At 46.3% G+C, this 22259-nt stretch overlaps 1 protein-coding gene across 1 annotated transcript in view; it reads left to right on the plus strand.

The window, feature by feature from the left end:
- Cph (Chronophage) overlaps nucleotides 1-21915 on the plus strand; it is a 30999-nt gene extending 9084 nt beyond the window's left edge. Inside the window, exons 2-3 of the mRNA XM_043427669.1 lie at nucleotides 9747-10196; nucleotides 18285-21915. Coding sequence (XP_043283604.1) covers nucleotides 9747-10196; nucleotides 18285-20458 — 2624 coding nt within the window. The 3' untranslated portion in view covers nucleotides 20459-21915. The remainder of the gene's footprint in view (nucleotides 1-9746; nucleotides 10197-18284) is intronic.
- The last annotated feature ends 344 nt before the right edge of the window (nucleotides 21916-22259 follow it).

Here is a 22259-nt window from a genome sequence, read left to right on the forward strand (position 1 = left end):
TCGTCATTCGGCTCTCGATGACTCGTAGGCCCCGTTGATACGCAGGAGCCACTTAAAAAGAGCGCCTCGACTCGAGCCCCTTCTCTCACTTTCGTATTAAAGACCGCTCATTTGTTATATATAAACATACAAATATACGCGTACACACATAAGTGACTTTAATGTGCCTTTGGAAATCTATAAATAGGCAATAGCCCAAAGTACTATCGATATATCTGTATGCATTCGATCTTGTATATCCCGAAGTACCGCCAAGTTCAGGGGAACTCTCGTTTTCACGCACACGCACTAAAAGCGCGAGAGCAGATCCGTGGATGTGTCGTGTGCTGGCGCGCGTGAAACATTTTTAGATTTTCTCCCCGCAGTTTCGGTTCGGCATGAGAACAAGGGAGAGGGGACACACTTTTGGTCATATATAAGTCTATACGCATAGAGAGAGAGAGAAAGAGAGAGAGAGAGCAGCATGTGGAGGATCGACCATAAGCGCGCGACCGTGAAGAAATCGCTGCGTCGTTTCTCCTTCTTTGACGCGCGCAAGCGGCCGCACGGGAACTCACGATCTTTCGCGGCTCTCTCCGCTATGGGAATTCGCGCTCCTACCGGAAGTTCCTTATTAAAAAATCAAGAAGAAAGAAAAAATAGGGAAAAAAAGAACAACGACTGAGTGGAATAGGGAGGAGGAAGAACCGTAAGGCTCTTCTCGTACGAGCGGCCTTGGCGGAGGGGAAGCAGCGGATTCTTCAGGTTCGTTGCCACGAGAATTTCTGATAAAGATCACCCCCCTCTCTTCTTCCATCTCTCTCGCTCTCGTTCTCGTTCTCACTCCCCCCGTCATTACCATTCCGTTTCACGAGACCTTTAATTCCCTGGAAAACAAACAGTGCAGGAGAGGAAACCGATTTATATTGTGTCGTGCTGCTGCTGCTGCTGCTGCTCATCCGAGCTTCATGGCTTTTTCAACAGCCGCTTCTTTCATTGGAGCCACTTTTAACGAAGGATTCAGCTGTACGTGACTGCCGATAAATCTTTGGTTCAATGATTTTCGAGGATTTTCGTGATTTTTTCGACAACGTCAATATGGAACGTACCGAAGACTCTTTTTCGAGGTTTGATGACCGCCGGCCATCGCGAAATGCTCGAATGTCGGAAAGCCGCTCGAGCGAATGGCTCGCGCTGAATTCTCATTGGTCTCCGGGGCTCCGAGCTCGACGGGATTTCAACTTTATTATTACGACGATCCAAGGGCTCGAGAGGGCACAATGAAATTTCGTCATTGTGCGAAAGTGGACCAATGATCGTGAGTCCACGAGGGGTATTTTTCGCACCAGGAGTCTCGTGAGGGAATTCGTAATGAATTTCGATGGAGTAAAAACATGTCGGAAGCAGGTTATTTTCGACGAGCTGTTGGCTCTTCATTGGTTCGGAAAACTCGAGAGAACGATAAAGCAGAGTTCTGCAGTTACGCAAAATGATTTGTTGCTTCGTTTGCGACGTTATTGTATCGCTCGTCAAAGGAACCTCGTGACTCGTATTCCCTTTTTCAACAATGGATATTTGGCTGCGGAAACGAGGATCGTAGGATGTTTCATTTCGTGAATTTACAAATTTCATTAATTATTACACGCTTACACGGTTCGGCACTTCTCGTTGTACACTTTCCAAGAGAGACGGAGATCGATAGAGAAAGCAAGAGAGAAAGAGAAGCAGGGGGGGGGGGAGAGAAAAGAGAAGAGACACGGTGCAGAGACAACAACTGCGCCCTCTCGTGGTTTGTTCGAAAAGTTTTGCGTACATTCGCGTGTTTTGCGGAGCGCGAGAAACACGACGAATTGTCCTATACACACAGACTGTTTCGCCCGTTTCTCTCACGCTGCCTTATACACATTGAGAAACGAGGATCCTGCTTTTAAATAATGTAACGAGCTTCTGGGATATAGAAGTTTCTAATTAAGCAGACTGGAGGAGTTACACCGCAGCACGCGCGCGCGCGCGGCGAGGCCGGACAAGACACAACTTTCGAGGAGTAAAAGAGATGGAGATGGAGAGGAAAACACAATGAAAAGGAGGCCGGGGAGGGGAGTGGGCAGAGCTTTAGTCAGAAATATTTAATTTGTTTGGTATTCCGGCATTTGTCAATCTATTAAAAAAGATTAATACTCTGTTATTTCATCGTTCGCTCTTCGTTTCGCGAAGTGATTCTTTCTCATCCGTTCTTTTGGCTTGTTCAATTTCAACTTTTCCTTACCGCGATACCGTTTTTCTTTTCTCGATCCAGCTACGTTTTGTCCACAGGATCGATGAAAATTGACAGCAAGTTTCTCGTTTTATTTGCAAATAATTACGACTGAAAATCAAATATTTTTATTTTTCGAGTTAGGATTTCAGTCAACATCATCAAGCTTGGGAGTATTCAAGCTTGCAAGGGATAATGGAAGAATCTCGAGTGAAAGAATTGATGAAAAAATAGAGAAGCTGAAAAAAAAATTGGTTGAGTAGGGAAATGTGGGATTAGATTTCACAGAGAACTCCGGAGAACTCGATGCTTTGACGAAGCGTGAATGATACGAAGATTTTCTCAGTTTTTTGCTTGACACGTCGACAGAGAAGAGGTAGGAATTCGTGGAGAATCTCGAGCGTGGAAACCAGAGTGAGGTTTTTTCCCTGCGCACTTATATCGAGGAATAAGCGCGCGTGTGTGCGAGTGAGTGAGCCTAGAATCTCCGCACCTGGACACATAACTGTACTCACATGATTTATTTTGATGAAAAAATATGGCAGCTAAAGGGGTTTTTGAAAAGCCGGCAGATCTCGAGGATCGCCGGTCCACGGGGGATTGAAAAGGTACGATACAGAGATTTCATGCGGTGGATGCGGGGACAGGTCAGCCAGGACCTGTTCCACGCACCGTTCTCAATGGACAATGTCCTGCCCGATGTTTCCTCGCTCTCCGTTGTCCTCTCCCCCGCTCTCTTTCTCTCTCTCTCTCTCTCACCCATCGCGGACTATAGAAAAGGGTCTCGCACTGCTAGATCCTCCCACGATATACCCACATGTCGAGAAACAGAGCGAGAGCAAGGAAAAAAGAGTGACGAAGCAACTACTGGCGAGCGAGGAAGAGAGAGAGAGCCGCGCGAGAGCCTTTGCGCTCCCATTCAGAGTCCGTGAGAACCAGATTTCATATTTTTCATAACTAGCGTCCGGCGGGGGTGAGAAAATGCTCTGATTCTTCCACGCTATGATCCTTTGCCTTTCCTACCAAATATATTATGCCTCTCTCTCTCTCTCTCTCTGTATGTATACACACGCACACACAGTTTTTTTTTTCTCCGAGAAAGAAAGATCTCCAGGAGACGACAAGCCTTGATCTCAGGTCACTGATTTCAGTCAATTGTTCGACTAACCTCCGGAAAAATTATTCTACCTCTTTCTTTCCCCATCCCAGCAATCCACACACGAAAATCTTCGCGTTCTTTGCTTCCTTTTCTTTGGGATTTTAACGTTTTAAAGTAGTTCGCCCGTTCGATAAAGTACGGTGGAAGCTCACTTTTTTTGGGGTGAATGATAGTTTAAGGTCCCCTGATAAAGGTGAGCACAGTTCCGGGGCCTCTTACGGGCCAAAATTGCAATTATTTCATTCACAATTTTCAGTTTTTGACACGGTACCGAATGGAAGAACTCACAATAATAACAATTGAGAAAAAATTGTACGGCGTTCGGGCTTCGGAAAAGTTTATATCGTGAAGAAAATTTATCACAGATTCCGTTCCTTTTGAAAAAAACATTCTGTGTATTTAAAGTGTCACCGGTACCGAGTCAATCATTAACTAGTCAAGTTGAAGTATATAAATTTAATCGTTTATGATATTCTTAAAGCATTTTATAACATTCTCGTGTTAAAAATATTCTCAATGCAAGTGTTTGTTGATTTTATTAATAATTTAGACTTGAATTAAATCAACGCAAAGTAGTTGTGAACTTGACTAGTCATAGAACGATCGAACTACTTTATTAACCTGCTCGCGAGCAGCGAAGTTGAACATTTTCAGGCCTCACTAAATTTCATGTTAATTGATGCGCTCGGCTCTTGCTGATCTGAAATTACGTTTGTCGACGTACGAAATGGAGAGGAGGGGAGGGAGGGAAAAATAAATTTTCATGGAGTAATGAGGATTTGGGAGCTCCGAAGCTTTCGGTCCGTTACGAAGCTCACCTGAGCGACGGTTTGAGCATGTTCCTGCATTTTTTTAACGAGAGAAACATCGAAAAAATGATCCCTTTAAAGGAGAGATGCAGAAAGCCTGAGAGAGGAATCTGGCAGGTCGATTTTTTCAATCCAACGATCCTCCACGGGCCAACGTACGTTTTTTGAAACCTCGAACGCGAGCAAAGAGAGGGAAAAAGTTGGGGGTAAGTCGGCCATTTTGTAGAAAAAAGAGCTTTGTTCTCAGTAGCACGAATTCGCGGGCATCCCCCAGAGCTCGCATAAAAAGCGTGGTTAAAAAACGTAAGGTTACGTTGAAGAACGAGGAGGAAGTGAAAGGGGATGAAGATCGATCTCCTGCTCTGCCTCGGTGCATCCCAACGGAGAAAAGGGAATAAAGGAGTTAGAAAAAAGCCTCACCGGTGAAGAAAGGTCCGAGAGAGGGTTGTCGGGGCCTGTGCTCACCGGCCGAATGCCTAGCGAATGAAAAAAATCGTATGTGGGCCTCGTAACGGTGGTGGGGGACGACGACGAAATTCGTGTGTTCTCCGCATCGAAAAATCGGTTCCTTTTCCCCCTCCGGTCGATCTCCGCGAGCCCAGCTTCTCTCGAGCATCACACGAGGGTCTTTTCTATTCTTTTGATATCCTGTTCTCGGTCCCCACTGCCTTCGACTCTACGTTCACCCCTCCCTGCCCCTTGCAAAGCACGCAACAAGATTTCAGTCAGCATCCGAGCATGGACCTAACGAGACTGCTCGCCGCGTCTTGAGTGTCTCGCCCCCGAGTTTCTTTTCCGTTAAAAACGTTGCGTCCAATATTGCTCACGGTAAAGGGTGAAAAAGAGCAGCGATCCAAAAGCAAGATTTTTACGTAACGCTCGAGCTTTCCCAAACTTCGATGTTCGAATGCTCCGGTCCGTGGCTCCATTTGCATTCGATATTCCGTCGCGCCCACAGTGCCGTGTTCCAAATGTTTTATCCGAGGAACATAATGGACGAAAAAACTCGTCGATCTTCCACCGGTTCGTATTTCATTTTTGTGTGCTCACATGAAAGTTTGCACATCGCAAATGTCCTCATGAAAACTACGCAAGAGAGCCGATTCTTCTCCGTTCGTTGATTGGATTAGCTCACGAAAAATGTTGCTCTCCCCCTCCCGCGCCCTCCCCGCGCTCCGCCGTGTCACAAAAAAATGAGTGAGAAGGAAAACGATAGAGACGCCAGGACACGAGACATTGTGCTGGGACGAAACGAGATTAAATAAGTTAATCCTGCGCGGTTACAACCAGACTGACTTTATCTGCGGTTGCTATCGACGATTCTATCCCACATGCACAACATATTGGCCCATCCCATAGATCTATTCATCGAGTTCTATCCTCCCCGTATATACTCTCCTTTCTTATTCAACGTCTCGGAGGAAAAAACGAGGCTCTCGATCTTCTCTCGTTTTTCGCGTCGACCAACAACACATGTTTGCTCCATTTCGTTTCACTCTCGTACACTCTTCTCTCTCTCTCTCTCTCTCCCTCTCACTTCGCTTTCACTTTCTTTCTCTCTCGCTCTCTTGCCTTTTTCCAAGCGAATCTCCGATACGAATTCTCCTTGCCGGGCTCCCTGCCAGAGGGGCTGGTCCGCGAAGCGCTCGATCCTCGCGTTACAAAGGAAATTGGCGCGACCCAATACTAATGGATAATAGAATTATTGGTTTCGGGTCGGGGCCGCGCCGAGTCTGTGGTACACCGAGCCCCGGGGATCATCGTAATTCGATTGGCTCTCCGCGGATGTGTCCTACGGACGTTTTGACAGGACTTCGGTGTCCTAACAAGGACGCTGCCTCGGGACATGTACATTTATCCGGGAACACACACATTTTGTGGAGCCACGTACATACACGTTTGTGCGACCGACGAGGCGTATATTCGAATCGAAAAAATGAAGTTTCGAATCTCGAACGTTCGAAAATATTTATTCGTTTCGAAACTCAAGGAAGCTTATCACTGGCAGTGCAATGCTCAATCGCATTTCTGTGATTCGAAAGATTCGAATTTCTAAAAACCCTCACATTTTTTGGACTCTTACAATTAATGCACATCTCGCTTTTATCAACGTTCGCGACAGTCGGTGTGGATAGTTTATTGAATCGATGGGCAATTTGGTCAATAAATTTCTCGATATAGTCTGGAAAAATAGGAGCTCGGTATATTCGTTTTTTATTTCTATTCGACGATGGAAATTACCGGGTCGAGGGGGGATGATGCGGGGTGGCCCGTGGATGCTGGGCGTTGCATAGACACGAACGGAGAACTGTTACGTTACTGGATATTCCCCTCTTTTCCACAGACTCGACGATGTTGATACGAGTGATCGTGACATTACGGATGTATGGACCAATTTGTAAGCAATCCAACTTAGATTCGCCGAACAATATTGTATTTTATGCCGTTTCGCTTCACGAGATACTCGCTGTGTCTCATCGTCACAGGGATTCCTGGCTTGTGCGGACTTCTTTTCGCCCATCTCCGTTTCTCATCATTTTCTTACTTATTTCAAGCACTTTGACAATTATTATTCCACTTTTTTTTCTGCCGCTTCGCCGTCTGTTTTATTATGATTTACCGCTTCGAAAAATGATGATCTCGAGTTTATTTATAATTGACGAATTGAGGGAAAATATTTGTTTTAATCGATCGTCTGTAACGAAAACATTGGAGTACCAAAGAATGATTTTTCTGACGAAAACTTTTGCTTCTTTTTCTCAGGAGCTCTTCTAATTTCGTTCAAATTGAATAATAAAACGATTCGATTGAGTCGATTATCGCGTTGAGTTTAAATGGCAGAAGCGATTTTTTGTCGAGTACGAAAGCTGATCGTTTCTACTGGCTGGGCTGTGTGTTGGTCTGTGCGCGTCGTACGTACACACGCGTTCGGGGATACAAGCACGAGGTGGCCCGATGGGGCCTCGTCCATGTTCACCCGTATAGCGGGCCAGAATCCCGGTAGCGGACCGGAGAGAACTTCTCTCTCGTTCTGTCTCTTTTGGTCCATAACATCTGCCCCCGAAAAAACAAAAGCCCATTGTCGCTAACGACCGGTCGCGCGTCTCTTGTTTCTAACCGAGCGCTTTTGAATCGTAGGCGAATAACGGACCCGTCCGACGTCCACGTACGCGCACCATTCAAGGGAATCTTGCTCTCTCCCTCTTCGCCTATCTTGCTCACAGTTTTTTTTCATTATTTACGCTTTTTCATTCAAGTGAATAGCTTCTTCAGAGGGCTACAAATAAAATTGAGACGCGGCGGCATCATCTCGTTTTTCGGCTTTCTGCCGGGCGCGCCAACGTTTTTCGCATCCCCTTTTTGGCTCTGTCTCATTCACCGTTCCGTCGCTCGCGTCCGATCGCGCGCTGCCCTCCTACGCTCAAGGGCTCCTTTCCCTCTGCGCGTCTTTCGAGCGAATCTTTGATCGTGATCTTAGATTCGTATTTATGAATGAGGAGGAAGAATGAGGGAAAGGCGTTGGTGAGAAAAAGAGGCGGCCATTATTGTCGAGAATAGTTGAGCCTCGCAGGATCTTTCGGACTCGATAGGCCCAACTTCCGGCTGGCACACGGAGGGGCGAATTCGAAAAAAAACTCGACGAATTTGTCGATGAATTTTGTTTGTTTGTCCGCTGTCGTCTCCGATTTCGCGCCAGCAGTTGAGAGTCTTTTCGTCTGTGCTTTTCCCTCGGTTCGTATGGACGGCCAGTGCGAAAAGCGGGCTATCAGATTGGAGAATCCAACCCCTGCGTTTCCGGAAAATTATTCGCCTGTCAAACCACGCATCACCCTCGCACCAAATCCACTGCGAATCCTCCCGAGAGAAAAACACCGAAGCTGCGCGTGGGTGGATGTCGACGTGCATGAAGAATGCGAATGGAAAAAAAACACGGCGAGCGAGAGGCTCTCCAAAGGAGTGGCCTCCGCCGGACTTGCGCCCTGCCATGGGCACTAGACGGAGAAAATCCTCTGGTCAAGCAACAAATCCACGCCGATAACTCCGCCCAGAACATCACAAACGAAGTTTCCTCCGCTTTTTTTTCCGTTTGATGTAATCCCTTGACAACGATCCGGTTACGGGCATTGCAGCCAATACTACAACGAGTAGAAAAACCTGAATAATAATCAGCCAGAATTTGACGATTCATAAACTCATTTCGAATCGAACGTATAAAAACCTGCAAAACAGTTTCAAAAGGCTCGAGGAGCGACGGGGCCGAGAGGAGGGAAAAGGCATTCGCAGAAGACAGTCGGAGCTCCAGGCAAGATTTTCTCTCCCAGACGCCTCTCCCTGTATCAATATTTTTTTGCTTCATCTTGTTTGCTCACTCCTTTCCATCCCTCTTGGATGCAAGCTCGTTCATGTGCGTGGCCTTTGCCTCGCCAGCGTTTCATACGGTTATGGTACTTGACTCTAACTCGTCGAGGGATGTTAAGATCGATATATGAACTCCTGCCAATCTCTATGTTAATGCTCCACCCCCTTCCAGGCCCCTCGTCCGTTTCTCTGTATCCCATTGTAGTCAGAGCATATAACCGACTCTTTTTTTTTCTCCTTCTCTCTCTCTCTCTCTCTCTCTCACTCTCGCTCTCTCGCCTCTCTTTCGCGTACGTTTGCCAGAGAACTGGCTCTCTTGGAGGGCCCCTAAAAGTGAATTGTTACGTCTGCGGGTGACCTCCGGACCTCTTTGCGGCCGAAGAGCCAACGTCATGGTGAATTATAAGTGCGTTAAGAGAAAGAAGACCAACTAGACCCTCTTATACGTATACGACTCTATTGACGTACATTTTTACTCTCACATGTACGATAAAAGTAATATTGACCACATACTATTTCTTGTGTACACACATGCGCGGTATATCGTCCTCACCATTCAACGATGTCCACACGGATAAGTCATTCCGCCCAGTCCGTGTGTTACTGGCAAACCTCCGATTCGAATATGTCCCGAGTCTCGTACGATCTTTATCGCATTACCTTTTATTCGGAATTAATACAGTCCTGTATTGCTCATAAGAAAATGAACCATGTCAACGGATCGTTTCTGATTAACTCGAAACCGCAGGAGCGATGTATCGAGTCGATATCCGTGCAATTTATTCTGGTGGAATAGTGCCTGTGCCGTAAGAACTGTGACGAGGAAAAAATCTCGTCGATTGAAGAAAATTTCATTGGATTTGAGGAAAATTTGGTCGATTCAACCGATCTTTGGTGTTTAATGAACTGATTCATTTGAAATTTGAAAAAAAAAATTTGAAAAGAATCGAGTATATTTTAGTGGAAGTAAATCGATTTGGTTGGATGGACGAAAGTTCATTGTTGGTGGAATTTAGAGCCGTGGTTGACGAAATACTTGGAATGATTTTTTGGACAATTTGCTGGATACTCCAAATGAGTGGCTCGATGCGAAATTCGTGTTGATTTGATGATGCATTTACCGATTAAATCGCTGCGTGAGTTTGACGATATTATTAAAGAAACGATTCGTTTGTTGAATTTACAGCGGAAACGTCGCAAGGTCCAGCGTCGCCAGACACCGTCCAATGCGGAGGTTGCCGAGCCTCCTACCCCCTCGGTGAAATAGTTCGTTTCATCGAGCACAAAGTGAACCACTGTCGTAGTAGTTTGCAAGGATGTCACAGTCCTCCACCGGCTGCTGCCCACGAGGATTCCGACCCGGAGGATGCCCTCGCCCTAAAAACCTCCGACACGGAAAAGCTCAACTCGGTCCCGAGTATCTCGGCGCCTATAAACAAACGTTCGAGCAGAGTCGAGAGCCCACCAACGCCCCAAGGCAATAACGCCGATACCGGAAGTCCCATAGAACTTAGGGCGAGCGCGAGCTCGACGCCCAAAAGACGAACGGAAGGTACCGAGGAAACGGAGAAGGAGGACATACCGAAAAAACTGAAAATCGAGTCTGTCGACGCCGACACAAATACCGTCAGTTCCGGTAAGTTCCAACAATTTTCGACTCATTTTCTCCGTCAATTACTTCCGTTTGACCATCGAACGCGAAAAAATACCGTTCACGATCATTCGCATCCGGATTTCCAACTATTTCTATAAAATTCAAGCACCTTAAGGAAGATCATGCGTTATAATTGCGATTGAAAAAAGCAACTCAACTTTTTTCCTCTTTTCATGATCAGACGATTGAAATATATATTCTCACGATTACTAAAATTATGTGTAACTTATTTGTTGCGATTGAACAATTTTTAAAACAATGATAGCGGTTAAAACACTTTCGTATAGTTAAATCGTCAAGTAAAATGTGACAACAGCCATTTTCTATTTATATGCATATGCATATCTATATTTTAAAGCAGTTGGCTCACGATGTTGTCAAACCTTCCACCGTTTGTGTCGTTATTACTCTTGTCAACCTCAAACAAGTATTTTTCTTTTGCCTGCCATAAGAGCCTGTGCATACCCCTTAAAAAACGTGATTTTCGTTAATCGCGTTTAATTCCGGGAATAGATGCACGGTTTAAATTTCCAGCACATTTCCAAATTCCAACTCTCAAAGTTGGGATTTTCGATTTCCATTAGACTCGCGTGAACTTATTCCTTAACGTTAAAAACTCGCACGTGCTCCCAATGAATTCCTTTTTCCTCGAGTAAAATCCTCCAAAACTTTCCGTCAAAAATCACGTTTTTATTAAACTCAAAATCTATTGATCCACCGGTCCAGGCTTGATGGAAAAAAGTGGGAATGTGAATGGTCGACTCTTCCCGAAGGAAGCGAGGAGCCATGTGCACATGCAGTCCGTGGTCGGACAATTTTGAACAATGTAATCGGGTTGCCGGTTTAGAGATTCGATTTTTCGAATTTAAAGCTCTCCTGCTCGGTACTCGGTGCGTTTATGAGGGATAGGGTCACGAGAATACACATACAAATAAGGGCATGGGAAGTTGGGGGAAGGGGGGGGGGAAACGAGGAGCCCGGTGGTGACACCGGTCGTCCGAACACGCTCGCGCCCCCTCACTCTTTGTCAAAGCCACATTGTTACATGTCGAAGGGGTTGACGTGGGCGAGCGTTATGTCATGCTCTGCAGCGTATCTCAATCGAGGCTATATCTGTGTATAAACGTTTATAAACACATAGTGAGAATGTGCTCTGCACATAACCCGCAAAGCGTAAAGTATTGTTCATTATATTATCATCGTATTCGAAGCTTTTCTCTGTCAGTGGAGATATTCCGAGTCGGCAGACATAATATATCGTTATTTCGAAAACAAAAATATTATTCCCTCTCGCTTTATTCAGGAGGGATAATTAAGGAGACAAACCCGAACAGCGGGGCTGATGCCCTCGGACTTTGTGGGATTCGTCTATCGAGGCGGAGTTTCCGCTCGCGTTGGTCCTTCAAAAATTCATAGCTCCTCGGAAAACTAAGCGTCCTTGGTCGGGGGGCATCTACGAGATGATCTCTCCCCGGCGGTGTGGAGCAGCGTCGAGAACTTAACCCTTCACGCGTCGAGGGATGCTCGAACGGCTCGTGCTCGCCGCAGCGTTCACTCCGTTCCAATGATTTCCGCCTCACTTTCAATCCCCTGCGCGCAAGTGTGTGTGTGTGTAAGTTCGCGTATAAGCGGCCTAACAAAACTTGCACCTCTAAACCTCGCCCCATTCTCACCGCGCGCTCGTATCATTTCTGGACCACTTTTTGTCCGGAATTACGTTTTTTTTTATTGTCTCCCTTTTTTTGCAATCGGACAGGAGCTCGGTCCAAAAGCCCAATTAGGAGAGTCCTTTTGTCCGGCCACGTGGTGGGCACGAGCCCCCAGAGATATCTATCCCTCCCCGCCCCCCCTCTTTCTCATCCCCATCTTCTGCTTTTTCATCCCCCAACTCACGCAACTCTTCTGTGCTCGGTCTCGCCCTCTCTCACTTTCGGCTGTGGCGTACTTTTTGTTTTTGTGTACTGTGACCAGGTAGAATTGCTCGTGTGCTCGTCACACGACAAAACCCTACACGCACGCACGCACGCACGGACGGACACACATTCGTTCGCGTATTCATCTCCGGCAAGGGGAGCTGAAGTTTTCAGGGGTGAAACGAGGAACGAGTCTCGTAACACGCTCCCGAAACGTGGCTACGTCTCGACTCGTCGTCGTCTCACTCATTTTTCTAACGAAGCAAGCTTTGTTTTGGGAATCGATAAAACGGAGCCGAATTTTGAGTTCTGCTGTGAAAAATTCCCTCGAGATTCGATCACGATCACTCTTGCTGGAATAATCGCGAAGGAAAAGAACGAAAATAAAGGGAGCAAATCTCCTGTTCGCTAAAAAAGCTACGATTTATGTTACGAAACAGCGTTAAGTCTTATTCAATATAAAAAGTGTCTGGCATAAGAAATTCTCAGTTTCAACGTTTTCATGAAAATGAAAATAAGTGTCAAGAAAGTATAAGAACGTGAGAGAAAGGCTGCGCGGGAAGCGCGACGGGGGGGTGTATTTCAGCGGGACTCTTGGATGGCAAACTGGCAATCCGTCGAAATTGACACCCAGAGACTTCTCTTCATTTCATCTCCGCGCGTCTCTTATTCTCTCTTATATCTTTCACCCTTCCGGCCACTGGTGTGAAATTCAGATTTGATCTGTCACGTTCGTCGGGGAATATTAATTCAGTCACAAGTGCTACGTTTCTTTATATATAAAAATACAAAGAAACGTATAAAAGTTACAGTATATATTTATATTTTGACACGAGTGCAGCAACGCACTTCATCCGTTGCTTTCCTGCTCTTTATGCTTTTTCTTTCCTCGATGCCTGCTGTTTCCCAGCTCCTCTGCTCCCGTCGTCGTCGTCTTCATCCCTCGCGTCTCTACTTCGACCTCAACCTTCCTGCACTGGCCCCAGGCGATGCAAGAATTGCTCGCGAATTGCCTCGAATCTCCTCTGCTTCCTCACTCCGTTATCCCCCTTTTTTTTATCGTTATTCTTATTTGCAACTTACTTTTTTAGCCCTGAACGTAGCGACGGAAGGAAATTGAGACGGAAGGGACAAAAAGTGGTGGAGGCTCGGTCCGGAGCGAGTCACGTGGGCTCGGATTTATCTCCTTTCAATTATTTAATGCATATTTATATGGAGAAATGCATTTCTGTGCGTATAATTTTGAGCTGATAAATATTCGTTTTTGGAGGAAGTCAGGGGACTGGAAAAGTTATTTTCTTTCTTATTGTAACTGGTCCAAACACCCTCGTCTTTCCTCCGCCACGTTTCTTCACTACTGAACGTTTTCTCAGTGTTTTTAATCGGTTGTTCACGACGCCTGAACTTGGTCGGACTTTTCATTTTGTTTGTCGCGACACCCCGAGTGTCTTTGCCTTTTTTTTTCTGACAATGTTTATAGGTTCGTTTCTTTTGAAATGATTTTTATTTTTGTTGGTGCACTCCTAGCTGTAACTCTTGAGCTCGATGGGTGCGAAACGCAGGACACGCATATAATGGCTTTCGCCCTCGTCTTCGTTTCGTTTCTCGGCTGTTGCGGTCTCGCGGTTCCACTGAGACTCGCACTCTGTCTTCATCTTCCCTCTTTTGCGGCTATCCTCACTCCGGCGAGAGAGCAGCTCGGGGAGGGAGAAGGCGAGTGAGAGAAAAAGAGAGCGAGGACTCGGTGTTGAGAGCCCGCGGGCCAATCCTGCAGAGGCTTCGCGCAGTTAACCACAAGAAACGATTGCGCTCTTTCTCCACTCGATATTCCGCTCTCCGTCTCCTCCGCGTCTCCTTCGTTTCATCGTCGCGATGTTCGCTGGGCTTCTCGTTGTTTTGTAATCGAAAAATAAAAGTTTCGCTCCCCCGCGCTCCGTCGATTCAATTGGAGGATTTATCAGCTTGGTTTAGCCATGAAAAAATGAAATTTCTTCATTTTTCAATGCTTCTGACAGCACCAATGAAACTTTAACACTCTGCAAAGCACACGTGGCTTCCACCTGGCGAGGATGCAGCTTCGAAGCCGCCGTTCGAAGCTCGAGGGGCTTGTGAAAGCCGTTTTTGCCTGGCCACTCTGATGCATCTCCCCAATAGAAGCTCCGCGAATCCCCATCCACTGAGGGAACAAAGTGCATACGTAGCATACGTGGCCAATCGATATTTTAATATTGTCACGTGAAGCCTGAGATTAAAGGGCTCTGAATTCTCGTCAGGAAGCGTCAGCAATGCCGCGACCAGACTTTTCATTCCATCGCGTCCACTTTTGTCCCCGGAAAACTGCGATATTTTGTCATCGTCCGCAGACTATTTTTTGTCTCCGTATTAATTTTCCTCTCGAGCCGGACGAGTGTGACGAATACCAAAGAAAATGCTGGTCCCCTCAGAGAACGAGTCTTCCGTGAAGGGCTTGAAATTTAGCTTCTAGGCCGCGATCCTCCCAAAGGAAAGGGCGAAACACGAGAGAGGGAGAAATAAAGATTTTCGGAAAGCTGGCGCGGATGCATCATCGAATGACCAGGACTCGAAAGCATCGCGGTTAAACAATGCCGTTCCAAGCAATTTAGCTGTAAACGTCTCGGTTTAATGCCGGGAAAGGTAGGACCCGGGAGGGGCGAGGGAAGTCGAGACTAGAGAACGATTTGTCCGGGCAATTTATAGGGAAAATTGGTCGGTCAGACAAAACCGCTTCTGCGCGTCTTCCCAGTCTCCTCGTACTTCGCGTTCCCAACAGATGTTTATTGTCCATCAAGAGAATGTGCTTCGCGTAATATCTTCCGTCGAATTTTCCTCGGCGTCCTTCCACTCCTTATTTTAATTATCTCCGCGCGCATCTCTGCCGCCGAATGGGCTAATTCCCATCGAAATTTTCATCAAGACTCATTCGAAAGCTGTTTTATATATTTTTCAACGTATTCGTGTGAAATTTTTTATTCGACTGGCAAGAGCGGTTGAAATTTCACGTTCTAGTAACCACGAGATCGAAGTGGCTAACCTTGAATGTCCCAGAATCGTTTTCATCCCCTTTCAGCCCTATTTTGATTCCTATCATCCCAGTCCTGTGATCGAATCACACTCGAATGACAAAACCACTGTGCATCAGCAGCAAGTCCACCCCAAATCAGATATTTTCGTATTCAAACGTCTCAGGCAATTGTTGTTTTGAATTAGCCATTGTGTCTCCTTAATTTCCGTAATTTTCGTATTGTAAGCATTGAAAATCGTGAGCACGGAACTCGACGAATCCCGATCATTCGTAATTGAACCGTCAGCAGAGTAAATCAATCCAAATTACTCTCAAACTCCTTCATTTTTCTATTAACAAAAATGGTATAAACAAACATTTGAAAAACGCCAACCCCCCGCGCTCCGCGTCCACACCCCAAGGGACTAGCGTGATCACGAGCTACCTTAAAAGCACTCCGATGGAGTCTGCGTGGCGTCCTCTTCGCTCGTGGCTAAAATAAGTAAAAGGAAAGAAGGCGGCAGGGGGGAGGGGTGAAAAAAAAAATAATCCTAACGGATGGTCGGCCGCAAAGTTAGCATATGAAAGGAAGAAAGTTGGGGGTGTCTTAGCGCGTGTTAAATCGATACACCTTTATTATACGCAGGGCGAGCACTTGCTTATCTCTCATGAGGGCGCTGCCCGGCTCTCTCGTACTCGCACTTCGAGCGATGTTTTCCTTTGTGTACCGAAGAAAAAGGCACAAAAGCAAAACAGAGGGAAAGAGAGAGGAGACCGCGGGGATGGGAAAGAAAGTGAAAAAGAACGAGATAAAAAAAAAAGGGGGAAAAGGAAAATGATAGAGAGCCCGGGAGGGGAGGGAGGGGGACGAGTCGGTGGTCGGGAAGTCGAAAATATCGTCGACTTCCGTGAGGCCAAGAAAGCTCAGCGGGCGAGAAAAACGCGACGGAAGGAAACTCTTCGGCACCCGGAGTCTCGAGACGGTTTTTTTTACTGGCTTGCCCTCGGGCGCAAAACAATATGCCAAAGTACATAACCAGACTTTCCGTTTCACGATCATTCATTCTCAAAAGTTTGAAACATAAAATTAAGTATAGATAGAGAATTAAGAAAGTATATAAAGAGGTTTGTCCTGCGTCTCGTTTAACGTCTCCGAGATTTGTCTCGAGGACACAAGAAGATTACTTCCTCGATAGTTCTTTTTTTCTTCTTCTTTTTTTTTGTCCGGAGTCCCGTAAATCGGCCTCCAACTCCGTCGGACCGTTCCAATTAGAAGAGGCGCTTTATGTTCTTCCCTTTTCTGGATACTTTTTCCTGGCAGAGCTACGTTTTCCGAGCCCCATTCGAGAGCAGCGTCGAGTGGAAACGAGAGTCGCGGCAGTAGTATCGAGAGAGTCTTTATAATACCCGCTGATTGTACTACCGCTTTTTGTTTCGTTCCCAATTTTATTCTGTCGTACGTCAACGAGTAGTTGCCAAGAGCTCGAAGAACGCGCGGAGGGGTCAACCGGATAACTCTCATTCCGTCCGGACGATTCTACACTCGAGGAATGAAATTTATCGAAAATAACGAACGATACAGGCGAACGAAATTTATCAAGATCTTGCCCACACTCGGCCGGAGCTCAATGAAAAACCATTATTCGGAGGGGCGACAATTTTAGAAGGCAACACACATGAACTCGTTCTCTCGAGACTCTCTGAGCAAATATTCACGGAGGCGGGCACGCAAGATCATAAATAGTCCTCGGGAGAGACGTGTCCGCGCGTATCTTCACGACCCCTAAACCGCAGAATTACGATCGCTCTCGGAATATGTTACTCCTCGGTAAGGGATATTGGGTCTTGTGGCTATCGTCGTACTCTTCTTCTGAGCATATCTTTCAGCAGATTTTTCCGGGAGGGTTTTTCTCCCGGCTGGAAGGGTGGCTAAACACATGGCTCGCCGGCTCTTGCTTTGTATTAATAAAAAAGAAAGAGAAGGAGAGAGAAGAATGGAAAATCTCACGGACACCCCGCGGACTCTGGGTGGCGCGATGATGCGGTGAATGTTGCTCGTATTCCTCGACGAGGGGTCGTTTTCCCGTTCCGGAGGCGTGAAAAATGCCCGAAAATCTGATATTACAGGATTAAAAACATTGAAATTCAAAACCCGTCCGACGCTCTGGCCTTTTATCCCGCGCACCCCCTTCAGCCCTTGGCTCCTTCTCTCTCCTTCGTCCCTCCTCTCTCTCTCCATCACGGAAAGTCGTTAAGGGTCAGTTTCAAGCAACGACCGAATGGCGAGAGAAATCGTCCACCCTCTTCATCGCGTCTACGATCCGTTTCGATATTATTTTTTAAGCTCGTCCGTTCGACCCCTCGGCAGCCACTCTCGACAGCGAGAGAACCCCGCGTCGAACATCAGCGAGAACTCCCGGCGACGCCAGGAGCATACTTTTCTCGCTGAACGTACGTGCAGCAACCGCAATTTGACACAGACCTCGTCTCTTTCCCAACCCCACACTGGGCGCGCTCTCGCCAACGTACATACGCGCGAGTATAGATATAAACGTGCGTGTATAGAAAACTGTTTGAATTCGGAATTCAATCGGCGAACGCAGCAACGCGGCGATCTCGATTCGTAAATTAAGGGGATATAGAAATTGATGCCGGTGCGGACAACGTGAGCAGAGCAACGGGGGAACGGGGCCGAAAAACGACGTCGCGGAAAAATGGTACGGCGATTCGCCTCCAGCTTCGACAGTCGTCCGTATATTTGACGATATGTTGGAGGGACCGCAGGGACTGCCGGGGGTCAACTTTTCACTCGACGAGTTCACAAGATGTTACAACCTTCCTACGAGCCCCATTATGCATTTACTTTTTCCCTCTTCCCAAGCCATTATCAACGTGACTCTTATTTTTCGTATTTATCGATCGGACACCCGACGGATTACAAGCAAAGAAAATATAGCTTCGGGGCGAATTCAACACGTTGTTAGGAAATGTGTTTTTATTATCGGGACGCGCTCTTTGGCCAAAGTTCCAATCCCCGTGCTTTTTTTTCCTCATAAACTCGTCAAATCCCCTCTGAAGAGGGATTTCTAACAGTTTAACTAAAAAACAAAATGTCTTTCTATTTATTTGTTTCAGAGCCAAGATGTCTGCAATGTTCGCAATGTTCGCGCCGGTTGACCTCAGCATGGGAAATGCTCCAGCACGCGCAGAGCGTTCACGGTGCAAGACTCTATTCGTCGTTGTCCTCATCGATAAATTCCTCGTTAAACACGCCGGCACCGAGTCCACCGACGTCGACGCCGATACACGCCCAACAGCAGCAGCAACAGCAGCAGCAGCAGCAGCAGCAACAGCAGCAACAGCAACACCATCTCAGTCCACCGAATCACTTGAATCTCAGTGGCAAATCGAGCGGAAGTTCATCGGCAGCGAACACTTCCGGTGGTGGTACGAACACGAGTGGTGGCAGTAGCAGCAGTCGTCAGCAATTGCAATCCTCAGCGGCATCGTTGGTCGGCGATCCGCTCCACAGTTTCATCAGACTGCCCCAGCATCTCGAGCGAAGCTTCCCGCCAATATTCAGGCCCGATTTCCTGGCGCTGAACCCACTCGCGAGCTACCGAGGGCTTCAGGACCTTCAAACGGCCACGAGGAACCTCCAAAACCTCGGGGACCCCTTGCGCGGCATGGACGGTCTCAACTTGGGTGATTCTCTCGTCAGAAGCAGTCTGGACACCCTCAACAACGCGAGGAACCTGGCCAACTTGACCGAATTGTCACACGCCCGGGTCCTACCTGGACAAGGACATCAGCCACAATTAGAAGCGAACCTGGATTTTTATTCGGCGCGCCTAAGGAGCCTCGCTAACCCGTCCTTAGGCGCGGCTCCACCCAATCCCCCCACGAATCAAGCCCCACTGGTTCCCAGCCAGGTTCAACAGCAGCAGCAGCAGCAACAGCAATCGAATCAGCATCCCGTATCATCGCCTAGTCCAGCTGGCACTAACCTAGCGAGTCTTCACTTGGCTGGTCACCAGAAAGAAAATTCACCACCGTCGTACACCCAAAGCCCGACCGGTCACCACAACAACAACAATTCAACCGACAGCGAAAAGGCCAGTCCACTAACGACGACCTCGACTCCGGTGATCACGGACTCCGTCGAGACGGTTTACACCTGCGAGATCTGCGACAAGAAATTCAGGTTCCAATCGAATCTCATCGTGCATCGGCGCAGTCATCAGGAGAAAGAGCAACGACGTTACAAGGAAGAGAGCGCGCAGGAATCCGGGGCGTCAACGAGGTGCGAGATTTGCGACGCCGAGATAGCCAGTTTCACGGAACTGAGGAAACACATGAGGAAGGAGCACCAAGAAACTTTGACAGCTGCGGCCAGTCCTCAAGGGAGCGTTGAAACCGTTCCGGACGACGGATCGAGCTGCGACGAGAACATGGATTTGGACGAGGCGGAAGAGAACGAGCACGAGAAGCGCGGCGACGACGATGACGCGGAGGAAAACACACCGGAGGATCTGAGCACGACGCAGGGCCAGAGCAGCGAGGAAAGCGGGGGCAGAGTCGACCAGAAGCCCAGTCTCGTTGGGGACTTGATGGAAAAATTTGGCCTGAGCAATATCGCACAGTACTCCGAGGCTTATCGACAAGCCCTGCAAGAAAACCATCGCGGCAGCTTCCTCAAAACTGAATCGCCCTCTAATTTGACGAATAGTCTGAACAACAACAAGGAAAAGGACAGCGCTTTGTCGCCAACGAACTTCAACTCGTCGACGACAGCGAACATATTTTCTGGTCAGGGTTTCCCCAGGACCGCCGGTCCGGACTTTGGCGGTCTGTGGTTACCGAATCCTCACTATTTGGAAAACAACGAATTCCGCAAGGTCTCCAAAGCGACGACTTCCAGTTTAGCTCTGCCAGGCTTGCCGAGTCCGTTGTTGAAAAAAGAGCGCAACGGTCGTAACGACACGTGCGAATTTTGTGGCAAAGTCTTCAAGAATTGCTCGAATTTGACGGTTCACAGACGATCGCACACCGGCGAGAAGCCCTACAAGTGCGAGCTCTGCGCTTACGCTTGTGCGCAAAGCTCCAAGCTGACGAGGCACATGAAAACCCACGGCAGGCAGGGTAAGGACACGTACAAGTGTCGCTTTTGCGAAATGCCATTCTCCGTGCCCAGCACGCTCGAGAAACACATGAGAAAGTGCGTCGTCGTTCAGCAAGGCCCCAAAATGGGAATACCCTATCCCGGCAGCCAGGACGAAGACTCTTCCTTGAGTACCAAGGACACTTGATCCTGGAACGGAAGCCTACCGCCCATCCCGCCACTGTGGCCCCACAGGCCACCGTATCCGGTTTACTGAGACTCGCCAAATTTCGTCCCAACGAACGAATGGTGGACTCTCGGAGCGCGGACAGGACTTCCACGGTCTCTGACAGAGACGTACCAGGAGCTTGCCAGCAACTACGGAACGAATAAATAACCAAATAAAAGCTCGTTCGTCTCAATGAAAAATCGACGATTCATCGGGAAATTGAAGACAAACAAACAAACAAACAAACAATTATTCAATTTATGAACGTAAAAAGAGGCAGACTGATGGTCTGAGTAAGCAGGACCCGCGAAACGGTCCTGGGGAGTCTCGACGAAGCGAAACATTCGAATCGAATACTGCTCGATGACTTCGTGATATTAAAAAAAATACTAACACACACACACTATCACACATACACACAAACAACACACACACACAAACGAATCACTGTTTTACCGGAACGGTGATTCCCCTGCCGGGTACTTCCGGAAGCAATGCCCGGGAAAAATAATTTAGAATAAATAAACGGCCAGAGAAAAGAGAAATTAAAAAATCATATTAACGAAGGTTTTTTTCGAAAAGTGAGGAAGAGGAGCGAGGAGGCATTAGTTAATGGAAACGAACGAATGGTTACCACTTGCGAGTCTCAGCCCAGCTATTTAAATTAATAATGCTATAAATAATTATAAATAATTCAACTAAACCGTATACATATGCATATATAAATTTTAAAAAGTACACATATATATCTATATATATATAAATAAATATATATATATAAATAAATATAAACCATTAATACAGATATAAATATATGGATAGGACGATACGAATAGTGACTTTATTATCGCATTGAAGATTATTTATTTAATAATATATAAATATATATATTGTATAACAACATTTAATATATTGCAAAGCAGAAAAATGCGAAGGCAAATCTGTATGCGCCTCCTGTTTCTTTTCTCTTTCTTTCATTCATTCTCTTTTTGTACATTGAAGCTCCAATATGGCTATCGCGCGAAGGAATAGAGACGAAAATACAAAAAAAACAACTGCTCCTCTCAAGTTTTCCTCTTTCTCCTTTGTTTTACATTTTTTCTTTTATTTCTTCGCGAACTATCGCTTCGATGAAGACGCGACGTGACGAACTAACCGTGTACATACTAGATATCAAAGTTCGTTACGTATCGCGAATAATATTCTTGCGTCGTACTCTCGCGATCTTGGCCGGACGAAAGAAAACAGTCGAATAAATGATTGAAGATGCACTGTCCTCGGACGAGATCGCTCTCGATATTTCCGAGTTTGGATCACTCGAATGTTGTGTAAAATGTATTATACCTATTATTATTATTATTATTATTTTTTATTACGATTACGATTATTATGAACATTATCATTATTGCTATTATTGATATCGTCATTATTATTATTATTATTATCATTATTATTATTATTATTGAATTTTCATCAGTTTTATCATTATTATCTTGACTATTATGAAATTTTCATCAGTTTTATTATTATTGTCATTATTATCTTTATTATTACACTATTATTATTATCATTGTCATTATTAACTGTGTATTGGACTTTATTGGCTATTACGATCATTTATTATTCGATACGATTATTAATGATGACTCGATAGTCAATATTTGCGAATGGTGGATGAAAAAAGCAAACGAAAACAAAAAGAAATAAGAACAAGAAAAATTTGACGTATGAAAAATTAAAGTGCGTTTTTCTTTTTTCTCGTGAGAAGACATGCGACGAG

The sequence above is a fragment of the Venturia canescens genome, chromosome 9, assembly GCF_019457755.1.
Source record: "Venturia canescens isolate UGA chromosome 9, ASM1945775v1, whole genome shotgun sequence".
Lineage (NCBI taxonomy): Eukaryota > Metazoa > Arthropoda > Insecta > Hymenoptera > Ichneumonidae > Venturia > Venturia canescens.